The sequence below is a fragment of the Bicyclus anynana genome, chromosome 10 (assembly GCF_947172395.1).
Source record: "Bicyclus anynana chromosome 10, ilBicAnyn1.1, whole genome shotgun sequence".
In the NCBI taxonomy this organism is placed as follows: Eukaryota; Metazoa; Arthropoda; class Insecta; order Lepidoptera; family Nymphalidae; genus Bicyclus; species Bicyclus anynana.
Window position 1 is genome coordinate 13,046,048 of NC_069092.1, and position 17,391 is coordinate 13,063,438.

At 33.9% G+C, this 17,391-nt stretch overlaps 1 protein-coding gene across 1 annotated transcript; it reads left to right on the forward strand.

Annotated features, from left to right (window-relative positions):
• The first annotated feature begins 7,464 nt into the window (after positions 1 to 7,464).
• Positions 7,465 to 17,376, forward strand: LOC112046927 (anosmin-1). Its single transcript, XM_024083778.2, has 10 exons — positions 7,465 to 7,705; positions 8,196 to 8,407; positions 9,984 to 10,170; positions 10,734 to 10,932; positions 13,487 to 13,671; positions 14,055 to 14,197; positions 14,624 to 14,765; positions 15,009 to 15,156; positions 15,724 to 15,802; positions 16,133 to 17,376. Exons 2-10 carry the CDS (start codon positions 8,258 to 8,260, stop codon positions 16,298 to 16,300), a joined length of 1,401 nt encoding a protein of 466 aa, XP_023939546.2. The 5' UTR covers positions 7,465 to 7,705; positions 8,196 to 8,257; the 3' UTR covers positions 16,301 to 17,376.
• Positions 17,377 to 17,391: the final 15 nt, after the last annotated feature.

Sequence of the window (17,391 nt, forward strand, 5' to 3'; positions counted from 1 at the left end):
ATATGAATAAATAATTAAAAAATAATTAAGTTTCATTAATTTTAATTTACTTAATTCAATTTAAATGATAGGTACTTGAATTTTAACAACGTCCTGCACATGCTGATGAATGTGTGATCAACTTAACTTTTACAATATCTAGTTAAAAAACAATTTTCAAACAGAGGAAGTATGGACCATTTAGATATTAGTACAATGTACGTAAAAAGGATTTATAGAAAAAAAATCAACGGAAAGACCTACCTACTTGCTATGCCGGAAACAATATCTAAATATTAATTGTAATTGCAATTATTAACTGTATGTTATTAATCGTAACCTGCTGTTAAAGATATCTCCACCTACTCATAGCCTTCATCTATACTTATAATAAATCTGTAGAGAGGTCAATTCTGTACATTAAATATATTCCCAAAATAACTATCAGGGGGTGATTAGTTATCGATACTGATGCCAAAAATGCAATCAGTAAAATTTTTGTCTGTCTGTCTGTCTGTCTGTATGTTCTTTATAGAAACAAAAACTACTGGACGTATTTTAACGAAACTTGGTACAATTATTCTTCATACTCCTGGGCAGGTTATAGTATACTTTTCATCACGCTATGCTCAATAGGAGCAAAGCAGTGAAGGGAAATGTTGGGAAAACGGGAGAAGTTACTGAATTTTTTAAGGTTCCGTTGCGTGGTATGTATATTTTAACAAAACTTCGTTCAATTATTCTTCATACTCCTGGACAGATTATAGTATACTTTTCATCACGCTACAATTAATAGGAGCAGAGCAGTGAAGGGAAATGTTGAGAAAACGGGAGAAGTTACTCCATTTTTTAAGCTTCCGTCGCCGTCGCGTGGTAGGGTAGGGGTAGGGTAGGGTTAGGGTAGTGGTAGGGTAAGGATAGGGTAGGGGTAGGGTAGGGGTAGGTTAGGTGTAGGGCAGGTGTGTAGGGAAGGGGTAGGGTCGGGGTAGGGTAGGGGTAAGGTAGGGGTAGGGTAGTAGTAGGGTTTCACGCGGACGAAGTCGCGGGCGTCCGCTAGTAAGAACTAAATTCCTACTAATGAAATAAAAATGTTTTTTTTTTCTTTTTATCATCATAATTACCAGTCTACTTTAAAAACTACAGAGCTTCAATCATTTCTAAAGATGGGAGAGAGAGCTTAAACACTGCTTCATTAAGTCAAGCAATAAAGATTTTCAGATTTACGTGGGGGTCCCAAGGTGCTGGAATGGAAGCGTAGTGTTGGTCGTCCACCCACTAGGTGGACCGAGGTTATCAAGCGAACAGCAGGGAGCCGTTAGACGCAAACGGCTCAAAACCGTGTTGTTTGGAAATACTTAAAGGTGGCCTATGTTCAGCAGTGGATGTCCGTCGGCTAATAATGATGATGATGGGAATGATGATGATGATGTTGATGATGATGGTGATTATGATGATAAAAAATGTTCAAAGATACAAAAGGTATATTTATAAAAATGAATTTTCTGACTAGTTTTCAACCTAAAAAGTGTTGATTATACCACCGGTAGAAGAACATAGGCTTAAGTTTTCCTGCACTTTGGCGTCGAGCCAAAGTATTTAAGTGTCAACGTTTTACCGTTCCGCTTACATTACTTCTAAAACATTATTACGAAGACTCACGACGAAGTTTATATAGACTAGTATGTAATATACTACGTCCGTAGTAGTGAATGTATGCCAGTTCTTTTTAGTAGGTATGTAGGACCAAGCTAAGTAAAAGTAAGCAAAAGTGTTGTTCTACAGAACTTGGCCTTTATCTTTACAGGAAAGGCCTTATTAGATACTATCTTTTCCATGACAAGGGAGACCCTGTACTTATGTAGTAGACCGTTAAATGGACTAATGGTAATCTGGTAAAATGGTAAAAGCATCATTTCTCGATCTCAACGAACTTTTTGGCAAAGGAACCATCAAAATTCAGAGTAGGGAGTCGTTTGCCCGATTAAAATCTGGTGATACCAGCTTGGATGATAAGCCAGGAAGAGGTTGGGCATCGGATTTCAAAATTGTCAGATGAATAATATTTACGACGATTTGGATAACTTGGTATATTGTGAATCGCATCTAAGCAAAAGAAAGTGTGCCGTGATAGCCCAGTGGATATGACCTCTGCCTACGATTCCAGAGAGTGTGGGATCGAATCTGGTCCGGGGCATGCACCTCCAACTTTTCAGTTGTGTGCATTTTAAGAAATTAAATAATACGTGTCACAAACGGTGAAGGAAAACATCGTGAGGAAACCTACATACCAGAGAATTTTCTTAATTTTCTGCGAGTGTAAAGTCTGCCAATCCACATTGGGCCAGCGTGGTAGACTATTGGCTTTACCCCTCTCATTCTGAGGGGAGACTCGAGCTCAGCAGTGAGCCGAATATAGATTGATAGCTTGTGGAATCGACCGTCTACCAAGCAAATGGGAAACAGTAATTGAAATAACTGGTGACTACGCTCGAATAATAGTATAAACATGTTTTCGTCAAATATTGAAATAAAATTTATTGAAAAAATGCATCAACCTGACTAAGTAGTAACATGAACCTATTTTCAGATATTCTAGCGACTTTTGCAAAATCCTTAAATTTTTGTACGAACTGAAACAACTTAAAACTAACTAATTTTTGAGCTATAGTCAAAGTACTTATGTTTTCTATGCTATATACGAGGATAAACAAATTTAACTATAAAACCTAAACGAGGTGATAAGTAATATAATTAGTTTATATTTTGCAATATTTAGATCTAAATATATTATAGACACGCAATCATGATGAAGTAATTACATCAACTTCTATGAACCATGACGATGTGCTCGGATTACTTGTATGCATCCTACTTACGTTATTAAATGACCTACATAATATAATATCTTTATCTACTTACTTTAAACAATGTAAGCATACAATATACATAGGTGCACTCTACCTAAGACCTACTAAGACCGACAAAGACGTACCCCGCCGAGCGTTTTAGCGTTCCGGTACGATACCGTGTAAAAACCGAAAGGGGTCTGCATTTATACCCTATTCCGCCCATCAGGTGAGATTGTAGTCATGGGTTAACTTGTAAAGAGTAAAAAAAAGAAAAAATAATAATAACCCTTCTCAAGATGAAAGCCGAGTAAGTAGAGAAAGAATATTGTAAGAAATTTAAGCTAACTAAACCTTATATGAGTTATACAAATCATACCCCAAGTGGAATGGTAGTAAGAATACTGGCTGCATTTCATAATTCCAGGTAATTGAAATTACAGCTTTTAAAATGGACTCAATACAACGGAACTCTGCAGCTGGCCTATTCACTAACTCGGTCTATAATAACAGCAGAAAAGTCATCTACTTACTATACAATATAAATGAATCAATAGGCACAAGATGACGTTGTTACATGGAACGTATTTATGTCAACTAACAAACGTCAAATTTAGTGAATTAGCCCACTGCTGGTCTATTCACTATTTTTGTCTTTATACTCATCCTATTAAAATAAACATCAAACCAATTGATATAATGTTAATAACCTACTGTGTGATATCCATTAGTAAGCACTGAATGACATTTATTACATAGAAACTCGATTTCGTATTATGTTTTTTTTAATTCAAAGATAGTGAATTACCCTGCTGGTCATCTGTCACTTGACTATAAATTGCTTTATTTCCGGCTACCATAGTAGCCTAATATTTCCTCAGCTTTGCACACTATCACCGAGTTCGTCGAACGGAAATAGATTATATTTCACAGGAGTCCAATGTAGGTATACTTTTTTTAAAAAAACTCCATAAAAATGTTGTTTTGAGTTAAGATCCTGATCCAATAAATATATATTTTTTTATTTGTAGCAATGTTATATATACAAAATATACAAAACATTATTAAAAACTTATTTAACCCTCCCGCTGCGGGACATTTGAGTGCCCAAGCAACCGGTGGTCAGGGCTCCAGAGTGAGGAACCTCCTCTCAATTCTGTATACAGCTCTTGATCCAACTATTTAAGCTTCTTAAGGTGTTGGTCGAAACTTTTCATTTTAAGACCATTGACTGAAACAACTATCGGAACAATAATAGTTGACTCAACATTCCACATGGAGGTAATTTTATTATTTAATATAATAAAAAAGAATCATTAAAATCGATTTACAATCAGCGAAAGAACCCAAACAAACAGGCTCCATAGAAAATCTAATAATTTGAAGAAATTAAAAGTAAAGCAATAATATCGCTAACTTTGTTAAAATAATGTAAAAAAAAATTGTTTTAGGAATAACGGTAAAAATTAATTAATTGGATGAAGCTGTGCCTCATATTTTTTTTTTAATTGCAATGTCACCTGATGTTATATTGCATCGTCATTTAACATCAGGCGATATAGCAACCGAGCATTAACTTTACGTTGAATAAATAAAAAATAATCCAAGTGCGTGTCGGGCCACGCGCAATGTAGGGTTCCGTAAAATAAACGAGCACTTTAAACCCTTTTGTTTGCAAAAATACCAATAGCGAGGTACACACTATCACTATCACACACTATGGAATAGACGAGAAAAAAATCGCCTCATATGTATGTAAGGAACTCCGAAGCATTTATTTTTTCAAATTTCAAACGGACTTGACGAAACTATGAGGTTTCCTTGTGTGCTACGGAACCCTAAAAATACCTACTTAAATATTTAACCTGCAAATTTGCATAAGGAATGTGAATATTAATAACTATTGTAATATATGATTCTTATCATACTCTACTAAAATACTGTCACAGACATTATGCAAATTTCCTCCATGTGCTATTACAAAAAACAATACGACATCTCCAAGATGCATTGCTTGAACATGCTAAACGTATACCTAATCAAAAATATTAAGCTTCAGACCACCAATGTACTTGAGTACAGACAGCAAAAAATATAATAAAAATAAAGAAAAAGAAAGCGAGTTAGAAATACGAGATTGACAGACTAACCGAACTGAGCTTTGTGTAGATAACTCGAAGATGTACAGTATCTAAAGATGACCGTAATCAGCTTAATATGATGAATTAAATGATTGATGTGTTGCTGAACGATGAAATTATTATATTAAGTGCAAGCATACTCGTTATTCATTTGTTTTGCTTATTTTATAGTAGTTTTACTAGAAAAGAAGTTTAAGTTCAAAGTTCAAGTTTCGAATTTAAACGAATTGAAAAGAAACGAGGATTTGAACTTGATAAAAGTCATTAAAAACAACTGTGAATAGTTATGAAACTTGAGAAAAAATCAGATAAATAGTTATGAAATATTTTGACAATTTGCATTTTGCCAAACATGGAATATAAAATATATCAAATGGTAAAGCAGACATCTTTTTTAAGTTAATTAAAAAAGAAAGAAACAACATATGCATATAAACAACAATTATTATGTTATTTTCATTAAGATATTTTTCTGTCAACAGTACAAGTTATCAATTTCAAATGAGTCACATACTATTAAGTGCTCTGCTGTGACTTACATTTAGAGTAAGTAAGATAAAAAAATGATATATTGTGTAATAAATATTGAAGAGCAATCGCTTCGCAAATTTTGTTCATATCCATTAACTCGTAATGGGTCCCAGATTTTAAGGATTATTGATTTATATCACAAAACATGGAACGATTAAGCTAACGCTTTAGTTTACGAGTATATTTTTACCATTTACGCACAATCAATACAATCGTACATATTGTGCGAAAATGTAAAATTCTGTGGTCTAGATTCAAAGAAAACGGGCACACAATTAAAATTTTATTAAATGTTGATATTTATTTAAATAAAGTGATTTCTTATTTTTTGAGAATTATATAATACCTATTTTATATTTATAATATATTACCTATATATAAACTTTAAAAACACAATTTAAAATAATAAATATTTAATTTCAACTAACAGCTTTTAAGGATGCTTAAATATTGTAAATATTAAAAAGGAAGTGTGGTAGAACTAATGAAATATTTTGGAAAGAGATTAATTAGGTAGGTATATCCTTATTGATACACAACAAAACAAAGCTTATTGAAGGCTTAACGAAAAAGTCCTTCTAATTAGCTTTTCTGCGACAATTTCGAGGTAATGGTGTGACACAAAACTTCCTCGCTTTATTATTTAAACTTTTTTAATAAGATAAGGGAGCTATGATTAATTAAGTGAAATGGGGGCATGATTTGTATAGTTATTAGGATAAGTTAGCTTAAGTTCCATATTGTATATGTATTCTTTCTCAACAAAAAAAAAAGTGACATCAAATCAAAATAAATATTATTACCTGTTCTACTAACCCAAGTTAACAATAAAAAAGAAGATAATGATTATAATTTTGAGCTTACAGAAGATATAATTTGAGCATGTTTGCCACGTCCACACATCTCTTTACTTAGTCTTTCAAAGTAAGTTGAAATGAGAAGCCCATATGTTAGACAAATAAATATAATATATTACCTTGTATATTTTAATACTACTTAAATGATTTAAAATTAAAGTGATAATATTTCTGATATGTTTTAAAATACAATGGTTTTAGAAGAAACTAACTAAAGAAAACTAACTAAAGAAGAGACTAAAGTAACTTACAACGATCGCAACTAGAATACAGTCGAAAAGCTGTAGATAGATATAGCAATAGGTGCTGTATAGCAGTTCTTAGTCATTACTTTCTAGGATTCTACACACAAAATGTCGGTCGACAGTAAAAAAATCAAAACTCGGAAGATGTATCTCCTATAGCGCTGGGAATCAACGACCGTTTGATTGCTCTGCCCAGCGAGTAGCGCCGGATGCCCTTCGAGCTTCATTAGTGCTTCGGTGGATTCTGGAGATTCAAATCTCTTTCATGTTAGCCCGGTGATAAAACATACTGATAATTTTTAATGACCACACCACAATCGACCTTTCCATCTATTAGAACTGTAATGAGACTGCTTTTTTTTAAACAAACATTGTTTGTAACAAAGTTCTGTTATTATCAAAACAATATGGTTATGCTAGTTCTACTTTGTGTGTTTCTATTCATTCCACGAAGTACAAGATTCCACTGCAATAAGACAGCAAATCCCAATAAGATGCTGATTATAACGTAACTTATTTTGGGAAAGTAAACTTAGACAATATGTTGTCTTCTAGATGTTACAATAACAGACAGCTTGGCTACTTTCGTTTAGTATTCTTCTTATATGAAATACGACTAGCAATCATCTGCAAGATAATGACGATATCTTAGTAATCAATGTCAAAAAACCTTTTATTAGTAGGTATCTAATAATATTTTCTTGTCAGTGTCTTCATCAGAAATTTCCCAGCAATCTGCAATCACAATTGACTGCAATCGAAACTTCAATACATTGACACCAACCAGCAGGAAGCCGCTGTGCATTTTTTAATTAGGAAACCGGCTCGGTAGAAACAACCTTCCGTCATAGCTGTACAGTGTACAGGAAAGCATCAGTGATGAGTATTAATGAAGTAGGGACACGGAGTAGCTCGTCATGACATGCGTACGCGCAATTCGAATTCAGTCGTGCCGCGCTTTCCGGACCCCGTGGACGTCGACGCACGTTCATCAGTTTGTCCCTCCGATAGAACGCCGGTTCAATGACATCTGAAGATCGAGATGATATTCGGTTTATATTGATTTGGAAATTCTAACACCGTAGATAAATTGTGGATCGAAGGAGGTGATTTTTGGTTTTATACTCACGTCAATATCAGTTGATTAGGATCAATTTAACTGTAGAGTATTGTAAGGGTGACCTTTTAATGTCGGTTTTATAAGACTTATGATTACTTAAATAATTTTAAACTACCTTCTAAATGTTAGCTACGTAGTTGATAAAAAATATTTTCGTTATAAAAAAAAATAATGTAAAGCTATCCATTTCAATTTTGGTACGAGAGTTTAAATCAAAAAGTTCAATCGTGCCTGCTAAGAGCAAAAAAAGTTTATCAAAGTTCTCTGAACAATGCAGTTTCGAGTTCCACGAAATGCGAGAAACGGTTTTTAAAAGTTTTGTTTAAGTTCCCTTATCTGGTATAAGTTTAAGACCACCTGCATTTTATTGATATAAAATCCGCTATTAATTCTGGATAGATTGTACGAAGTCGGAATTTATTAGCCATTACTCGAAGTTTATTACCTTTCATTAAGTCTGATCTGGGTTTTTACAGATGTTACATTTACAATAAGCGATTAATAGAAGAGATATTTATTAAGGAAAATAATTAACAAAATGAAATTAATATTTCTATTCATCGTTGTGGTAACGGTGCCTGAAGCTTGGGCGAAGACGAGAAGATATACAAGGTTGCAAACAGATCCTTTATCAAAGACGAGATGTGATTTGATCTGTATCGATGCCAGCAAGGAAACAAAATCTCAGGTATTTTTATTCTCTCAATATTAATTATGTATTTGTTGTGACGGAATTTTGTTTTAAGGCACTACTTTACTAGGTTAAGTAGGTATAACTTGTGTATCAGATGAAATTGAAGTTTGATAATCTAAATAGAGTCTTAATTTAAGCAAATAATTGAATAAAATCGTGTTACAGTTAATTAAAAGCAAATTTTTCAAATGTAATTAATTCCAAATTTAGTAAAAAACAAAGTCAGTATTACTTAAATGTCACGTATTACGATTAGGATATTATCTTCCAAGCAGACCAACTTGCTCTTAAATTCTAATAAAGGAGAGCTTTAGCAATTTAAGCTTTATAGCTACGTATATAGGAGTCAATGTTGCAAAGGGTAGTTGCTTCACGTAGAACTTCAAAGGCATCATTATGTTTTTAAATGCGAGTTCGCTAATTATGTTCTTTTAATGAACCTGTCTTAGTTTGAATGGTAGGCTCTTGTTTCCTTAGCTTTCTACTTAAATTACTAGATGCTTTCTAAGATTCTTTGTTTTTTTTTTGTAAGCGGCTCTAACAAATCTAATTTGTTTTAGATAGAATAGCGATATGAATCTAAATTGAGATAGCCTGTTATATCGTTTGCACAATAACACAAAATCAAAAACATAAATTGTAGGTATATCTTTTCTCAATATCTTGGGGTTTTTACTTTATTTAATTCTTTTATGTTACGCTTAACTATTTACTCTTTATTTACTTTTGGGTTGTTGTTGAAATTGTACTTAAATATTTATAATATATAATATATTTTTGCATGCATTTGATTTTATAATTTGGGAATGTGTGACGTTTTTTCGTTATATTGAGTAATCAAGTTAACCTATGCGTTTAAATCTTTATAATATCGTCTAAATCAGACCGTAAAATAAAAATCTTTCCTACCTTTCTATTAAATAAAATATTCTTACAAGCAACGCGAAACGCGCTAACAAACAATACAAATGATCAATATATCAAAGAGATAATTTGTCGAGATATATAAATCTTTAATTCAAAGAAGCAAAACCAAACAATGTCTGACATTAACTTTCATTATGGGGTTACAGGTAATGCCAATGCACTGTTGAGTGTACCTCTCACCTCAATAGAACATTTCTTGTATAGGCTTCATGTTTTTCTCATAGCCTTAATAATGAAGTGATAATTCAGACACGGTCTGTTCTGTTCCTATGGACAAAAAGATACTAATTCAATTGTACTAGTTTCATTGTTTCGTTTTAATTAAGACCATGTAGTAATCCCATTTGTACTAATTTCAAGTCAGCATTCTTAAAAAATGGTGTTAAAATTGAATAAGTTATAGTTATATATATATATATATATATATAGTTAGTTGGGTCTCACCTGACAATGCTTCTGCACTTATTCCCGGTAACACCACTGAGCTTCCAATAGACCTTAGATCCAAAAAACCCTGTACCTATGCGAGTTTGTAGGCTTGTAAACATTATGACTGTGTATTCATTGACTAAGCATGTAATAACACACTTTAAATTCAACAAGATTTAAGACTTTGTTATTAAATCTGATCCTTCTTTTACAGTGTCGTTCCGCTTGCCGTTCGGAGGAACACAAGCCAGGTACCTGTCCATCCGAGGAAAACCCACGATGGATGGCTGCTTGTGTGGAGGCTTGTAATATGGACTCCCAATGCGATGGCACACAACGTTGCTGCAAACACGGATGCAGTGCCGTGTGTAATGAGCCAGTCGATCTGCTTAATTTACCTGGTACGCTTCAATAGGCATAAAATAATAACTAAACCTGGAGGGTGATATATGAATGCGTTTACCTACTGTAATAATATACTTACCTATATTATAAAATTTGAAAGTGACATTGATAGTTAGGCATAGACGAGTCACACTCGATAAAAAAGACACTTCACTCATTAATCTTACAGTCTTACAGTCATCTTAAGTTCGTTGATGACATTCCCATTATATACGGGCGACGGAAGGTAAGGCTGCGTGGGTGTAAAGTCGTGCGTGCGTGGAAGTGAGCTGCATCAGGCGTGGGGTTTTCATTCACTGCTACACGCCCCCCGGCCCGCGCGGACCATCGGGAGATTTACGATCGAACTTGCCAAGCTATACCAGCTTTCGAAGACTTACCAAATAAAATTAAAGAACACAAAAATGCAAGGAAAAAAATATTTATATCTGATAAGTTACATCTAGGACAATGTTGTGTAAAACCATAATTGTAATAGACGTAAAAAATTTAAGATCTCATGATCCTAAATTTTCAATTCAAAATAAATAAAAAATAATTAAAGCTGTTTTACATCAAGGTCTCCCTGCTTTACCAACAATGGAAGAACCAAAAGAGAGGCGTAGAGCCGTACAGATCAAATGGTCAGATGGTGTAGGAGACTCCGCAAGAGCTGTACCAGGGCGAGTGCTTTATTTGTTAGAAGAACAACATCATCTAGGACCTAAGTACGAGGAATCCCGACTTGGTGATTGGAATCTCATTATGAGAACCAATAAGTAAGTAAAAATATTTCTTCACTACTGAACTGACTTAGGTCTTAGAGTTAGAACTTTATAATTTTATAAAAACGCTTTATCAACTAAAGCTATCCTACACGATCATAAGCGTAAACAGCGTTTTCTCCTGGAAAGACGAGGATTTTCAAATACAACCTTCCCGAATGGCCTTTCAAGTCTGAGTCTCACAGAAGATGCCTTCGTTCCACCCATCTCTTCTGCAGCTACATCTCTTTTGCAGCTACAGCTTTCGGGCCCCACAACCAAACCAAAAAAAACCCTTCTGTGATGCTGCTAGGATGCCAATTAATGAGCCTAGATAATCACACAATAATAGGACGTCGTGTTGCTTTAGGAGGTAGCTGGTTTGGTTTGCCACCATGAGATAAACTCCAATGTTGCCTATCGAACTTATGGTAGGAGCATGATCTAAAAGGCTTTCAGTTTTTACAAAATGATGAAGGTCTGGTCAAACGCTTTCACCGTATACAATCCGCAGTTAATTTATAGTTTTATAGATGTTACATCCCTAAACGGTTTGCTAATCAGCTTACGTTTGTTGGGTTTGTTTGTTTTTTATAAAGCACACATGCGTCATAATATAAATGCGTCAAATGATCACACATTTCATAATTATTCAGTGCAAATAAATTTGTGGTCCGTCCAACTTCAATATGTTTCTTTTTCAACATGTTTTTAAGCTCCTTGGTTTTCCAAGTTAGCTCAGTTACTCTTTGTTTTGAGTCAGTTCTGAAGTATTTACATTTAAGAAGTCAATACGACTGGAAAAGACCAATGAGTTTTTTGAACTTTGTGTGAAATTATCGATTCACCACGTTCGTCTGGAATACCTATTCAAAATTATGCATTGTTCTTTGACAGACCTATACTTGTGCAACTTTGTTTGAAGTATTGATACAGTCAAGATATAAATAAAACCCATAAAGCCATAACAGAAAACATGCTACTATGATAGTTCCGGCACAAACACTTCAATCGGTAATCGAACCCGGATAGGGGCGTTTCATTTCGTTCGCATAATTTCGTTTTTCATTCACTATTGATTTGATCAATTAAGATTATTGATTATTGAATATACTCATAATTTTTAGGGTTCCGCAACACAAAACAAAAACGGATTACTTGATAGGTAGGATTAAAGTCTGTCATTTAATAGGATTTAAGTCTGCAATCCCTTGAAATTATGAAAATATAGAATTTCTTATCAACATAAACAAAAAATACGTAGTCCAGTCAATTGAGACCTAAAAGAGGTAGGGTCGATGGGGACTATTTATAATTTAAATAATGTGTTACTAAAGTTTCTAAAAAATGTTTTGCTTCTTGGGAATTATAAACGTCCGTCAGTTCAATCAGAAAACATTCAGCCTTGCGTAATATTTTTGACTTAAGTGGCGTTTGTTTATGCCGCATATTTTGACCTATAAAAATTAGAAACCAGAATCATAAAATTTAGAAGTAATTTCTGAAAAACAAATGTTTTAGCATTCCACTCTATCAGCAATGGCAGAGTTAAGAAAAATCAGTCCATAAAATAATAATACGGTGGTCGCAATTGTGTTCCATTTAAAAAACTTTTTAAAACAGTCGACATTGACATTTTTCGGAAGAAAATATTACACGGATATTAATACAAGCGGTACATAAAAAGTAATTTTGCTTTCTATACACTTTTCCGTGTCGCGTGCGTTTACCGCGCGATGGTGCATGTTGCAATTGCTTTATTGCGTATTTCGATTGCTTTTGTTCCTTATGTTTTTCCTAGTATCGAGCTTAGTTGCAATTTTTTGCTCACCATCTGGATTCGTTTTGATATAGTGTCAATCAAAATGATCGCAGCTTATTTTTTCAACATAACTCTATATTTAACAGCTTCTTTGTTCAATCAGCTTATGTATGGTAAAGCCGAAAACCAGATCCGATAAATATCATTGTTTGCTAAAGGTTAAACGCCGCACCGTACTGATCGGGAGTTTTCCAAGAAATGAACTCGTCTGACGGTTGAAGACACAGGCTTATTTTGTTCTATAGAGCATTTTGTGATGTTTCGTTCTTTGTGATGTTATCTAATGGATGGGTCCTTTGTTTGTGAAGAGGCACTTTTTATAGAAATTCGGTTTTCGTTTCATATTAAAATTTACACTTGTCTAAATAATTTTAGACAATTTATGTTTCAAAGGTATAGCGTTTTTAAACTAAAGATTTACATTTTTGTCATTAAAATAATCTTTTTAACCTCAAAATTGAACCGACTTCAAAGATGTATTTCAGTTATTTTGAGTTTAACACAAACTTATTAACGATTTTCATGAAAATGAAATGGGACCAATCTGGAAGTATACCTACCTACTCTTTCAAACAAAAAAAAGTTTAAATTGGTTTATAAATGACGAAATTATGAGGTAACAATTAAAAAAAAAACATACGCGTCGTATTTACTGTCTATAAAAAGCCAACTCTGTTCTGGTTTTTTTTTTGTATTTGTATCATCTTTCAAATATATTATTCAAAATGCAAATGCTATTATTTTCAGAACAAAAGTGTCCCTTAAAAATCTGTTGAAGCCAGGTCGATGGTACCGTTTTCGAGTAGCTGCAGTCAGTTCAGCTGGCACCAGAGGGTATTCAGCAGCAAGTCCACCATTCACACCACGTAAAGGACCTAGACCACCACCGCCCCCGAAGAAATTGAAGGTTCAGCCACTGAAATCAGACAACGGTAATTTTCCTTATAATTAATTTTCTCTTCGGAAATCAAGGGATCTATCTCTATAATGGAATTAAATCTACAGTTTATTTAAACATTTATGTAGTACTCGTAGTAAATACATTAACCGCAATCATTCATAAAGATTACGTGAAACCAGAAAATCACTGAATAAAACATGTGAGGATTTAAAAACAACACAGATGGAAAAATAATCGTGTTTTGAATTGAATTTCATTGATGATTTTGCAGTAATTAAGCTTTCTGATGCTGGATGCTCGCGGCTCGAAACTGTTTTGTTTGGAAGTCCATGCAAGAGGCCTATGTCTAGCAGTGGACGTCCATCGGCTGTTAATGATGATGGTGATGATGATGAAGCTTCTTGATTCTTCCAGGTACAGTTACAGTTAGACTCGAATGGAAGGAACCGCGATCGGACTTACCAGTGATGAGATATAAAGTTTTTTGGAGCAGGCGCGTTCGTGGACTCGGTGGAGAATTAGATTCGGTTCTTGTCAATCATCAGACTGTTCCAAAGGTATCATGACGATTGGTATTTTTTATATTTATATTTTGACAACCAATATAGCCAAATCTTTTAATTTAGCCAATAGTCAAAAGATATATTTTATTAGAATTAGGCTTTTAAAAGCACTTTTGAAACGTCAGGTTAAGTTATGAGATCTATTAGTTATGAAAATCTATAAAACTGAAGAGTTTGTTTGTTTGCTTGAACGCGCTAATCCGCTATCAGTAACTACCTACTGATCCGCTTTGAAAAATTCTTTCAGTGTTAGATAGCCCATTTATCGAGAAAGGCTAAATTATTCCCGTATTCTTACGGGAACTGGGACCACACGGGTGAAACCGCGCGGCGTTAGCTAGTGATGTATAAGTCCGTTAGTAATGTATATATAAAAACTCAAGGTTTTAGTTTCAATGAATTAATGGTTGGATTTTTTAGGAACAAACCTTTGTCGACATAAGCGATTTGCAGCCAAATTCAATGTACTTCTTGCAAGTCCAGACGATCAGCTTGTTTGGCCTCGGAAAATTGCGAAGCGAAAAGGCGGCTATTTTCTACAACACTACTAGCGGGACAGATGGTAAAACATTTTAATTAATTCCTAATTATCATTTGCCTTAGCATTCCAGTTACGTGTATTAAGCGCATTAGGGCATAAATAGGAGAAATTCGACGCTTGCATATAAAATAACCTTTAAGGAAGTCACGCAATATTTCCATGGCACTGTTTTCTCTATTAGGAAAACAATGAAAAATTCATAGTACTGTTTAAGGAAACGTCTCTTTTTTTTCGAGATAAATTAAATGCTTTTGTAACTCAAAGGACATGAACCGGAGCCCCTAAAAAGAAGAAGAGACGATCAAGACAAACTCATTAGAGGGTTAAAGCTGAATAAACTCACTTGGTTGGATCACAAAATTGAAGCCAAAATATCCTGGAACCCGATTCACCCTAAAGGACAACGCAAAAAGTAAGCTAATTTATTGGATTCTATATGTAATCTCCTAATTTAACCTTTACAGAGTGAACCAATATTAAAGTTTGAAGATTACTGTGTCAAGTGGGTTTTATGGAGCCGTTGGGTGCAAGCGGCTCAAAACCGTGGTGTGTGGAAGTCCTTGAATGAATGTCCAGTCCAGCAGATGACGTTCATCGGCTTAGAAATATCAGTTTATGAATGGCGGTTAATGGCAGGCGTCCATTAATCTGCATCGTACGTATCGGACGCATCGCAACAAACGGATTTTTATTTTACGGTAGATAAAATCCGTTCCATGCGTTCCGTACGATGCGGATCAGTGGACGCACTTGTATTACTTTCTATACAAAGAATACTAAAATACGTTTGAAGCGATGCATCCGACATATATCATACGTGTGATCTAGTACCATCATGACATCGTCAATATAAAATCGTTACCTTGATTAATAATTGTAAGTCGGACCACGTCGGACTAACCACGTTCCAAATCATTCAAAATATTTTAATTAACATTGATATAACTTTTATTAAGGATTACGTGTTTTTCTCTTTTAGCACATACTACGTGCACTGGAAAACTCTAACATGCCAAGATCCCGTGAAGGAGTTAAAGGAGCTATCCGCCACTACCGAGGTTGGTTAACATATTTTTACTAGCGAACGCCCACGACTTCGTCCACCCTCAGTGGCAGGCGTCTCCAGATCCGTATCGTACGTATCGGGCGCATCGCATCAAACGGATTTTTATTCTTTACGGTATAAAATCCGGTCGATGCGATCCGTACGATACGGATCAGTGGACGCACTAGTACATAGTACATTGTATGAATCCAGCCAGAAGTAGCACAAATTTCATCTTTGTAGTTTCGTCATATATATTGAAGCTAGTATGGTTTTTGCTTGGCATCAAGAGAAATTTTTGCAAAATGAAAATGAATTTATTTTTTATTGTTTTAATTTCTAGCAAAATTCATTTGAAATCTACGAGTTGGACTACAAATGCAACTACACAATCAACGTCAACAAATCTACAAATAAAAAGAATCCCGATTCAGAATTAATTTTAAGTGTTCCGGGTTGCGATTATTTCAAGAAGAAAGTGAAAAATGCCACCATAACTTGTAAAACGTAAAATTGCAAGTAAACATTATGTAATTTGTAAAATAATTAATTTAATTTTTTTAGATGTAATACTCAAAATAGACTGCTCTAAGATAAAAATAGATATTGTGATGTTAGGGGAGGGGCTATAGAGCTTTGACCACCATGCTGCTTCAATATGGGTTGGCGGGATGGAGCCGCATCGGAGCAGCGTGGTGGTCATAAGCTCAGTATCCCCTCTCCTTTATGGAGGGAAGCCTGGCCCCGTTGAAATGTGCTGATAATGATGATTGTTAAGATAATATTTTTTATTTTATACTTATTTATCTAGTTATTTTAGGTTTATAAGATCTAATATGTAAATGATAATAAAAAAATAACTACTACAAGTAGGTACTTTATACTTTACAGTAAATATTTAAATAAAAAAAATGTTTACCTACGTACATAGTCACTTCTTTTAAAACATTCATAATAATTATAATGACCTATCTATTCGTATTACCTACCTACCTATTTAAATAAATCCCTTCGTTCTGCTTTCCTAGGAAAATAAATATTTTGCCTATTGCGCATGCCTACTATAAGACGGGGCTTGATTTGAAATTAACGAGAATTTCAAACAAATTCCGCAAATAATTAAAGGATTTATCAATTGTTATAATTATTTTTATATTATTTTTAACGTAATAATAAATTAAATACATACATTAACCGTCTTTCCCAAATTAACAATGTGCGTTATATGGCAACACGGAAAAAATCATCCATAAAGTTTTAGCATCTAGCAATCCTCAGTTAATGTCAAAAGTAAATAGAAAATAAGAGATGGGAAATTATTTTACGATAATTTAACTTTTTATTCCAATATTAATTAGTCTGCACATAATTTTAGTAAAGTTTTACTATTTACCTTGAATGTGTGTGTTTTATTGTGATAGAAATGTTTTACAATTTTTAGTAAAAGACGAGCGAGTGTTTGCTGTTTCTTACCTTTACAATGCACAATTTACGTCTTATTACGTTATATTGTGTTTAGTTATTAACTAATGCACCTAATTGTGAAATTAAATATCGTTTTGTAAACAAAATAGGTTTGGAATCCTATTTAATTTGATTTTT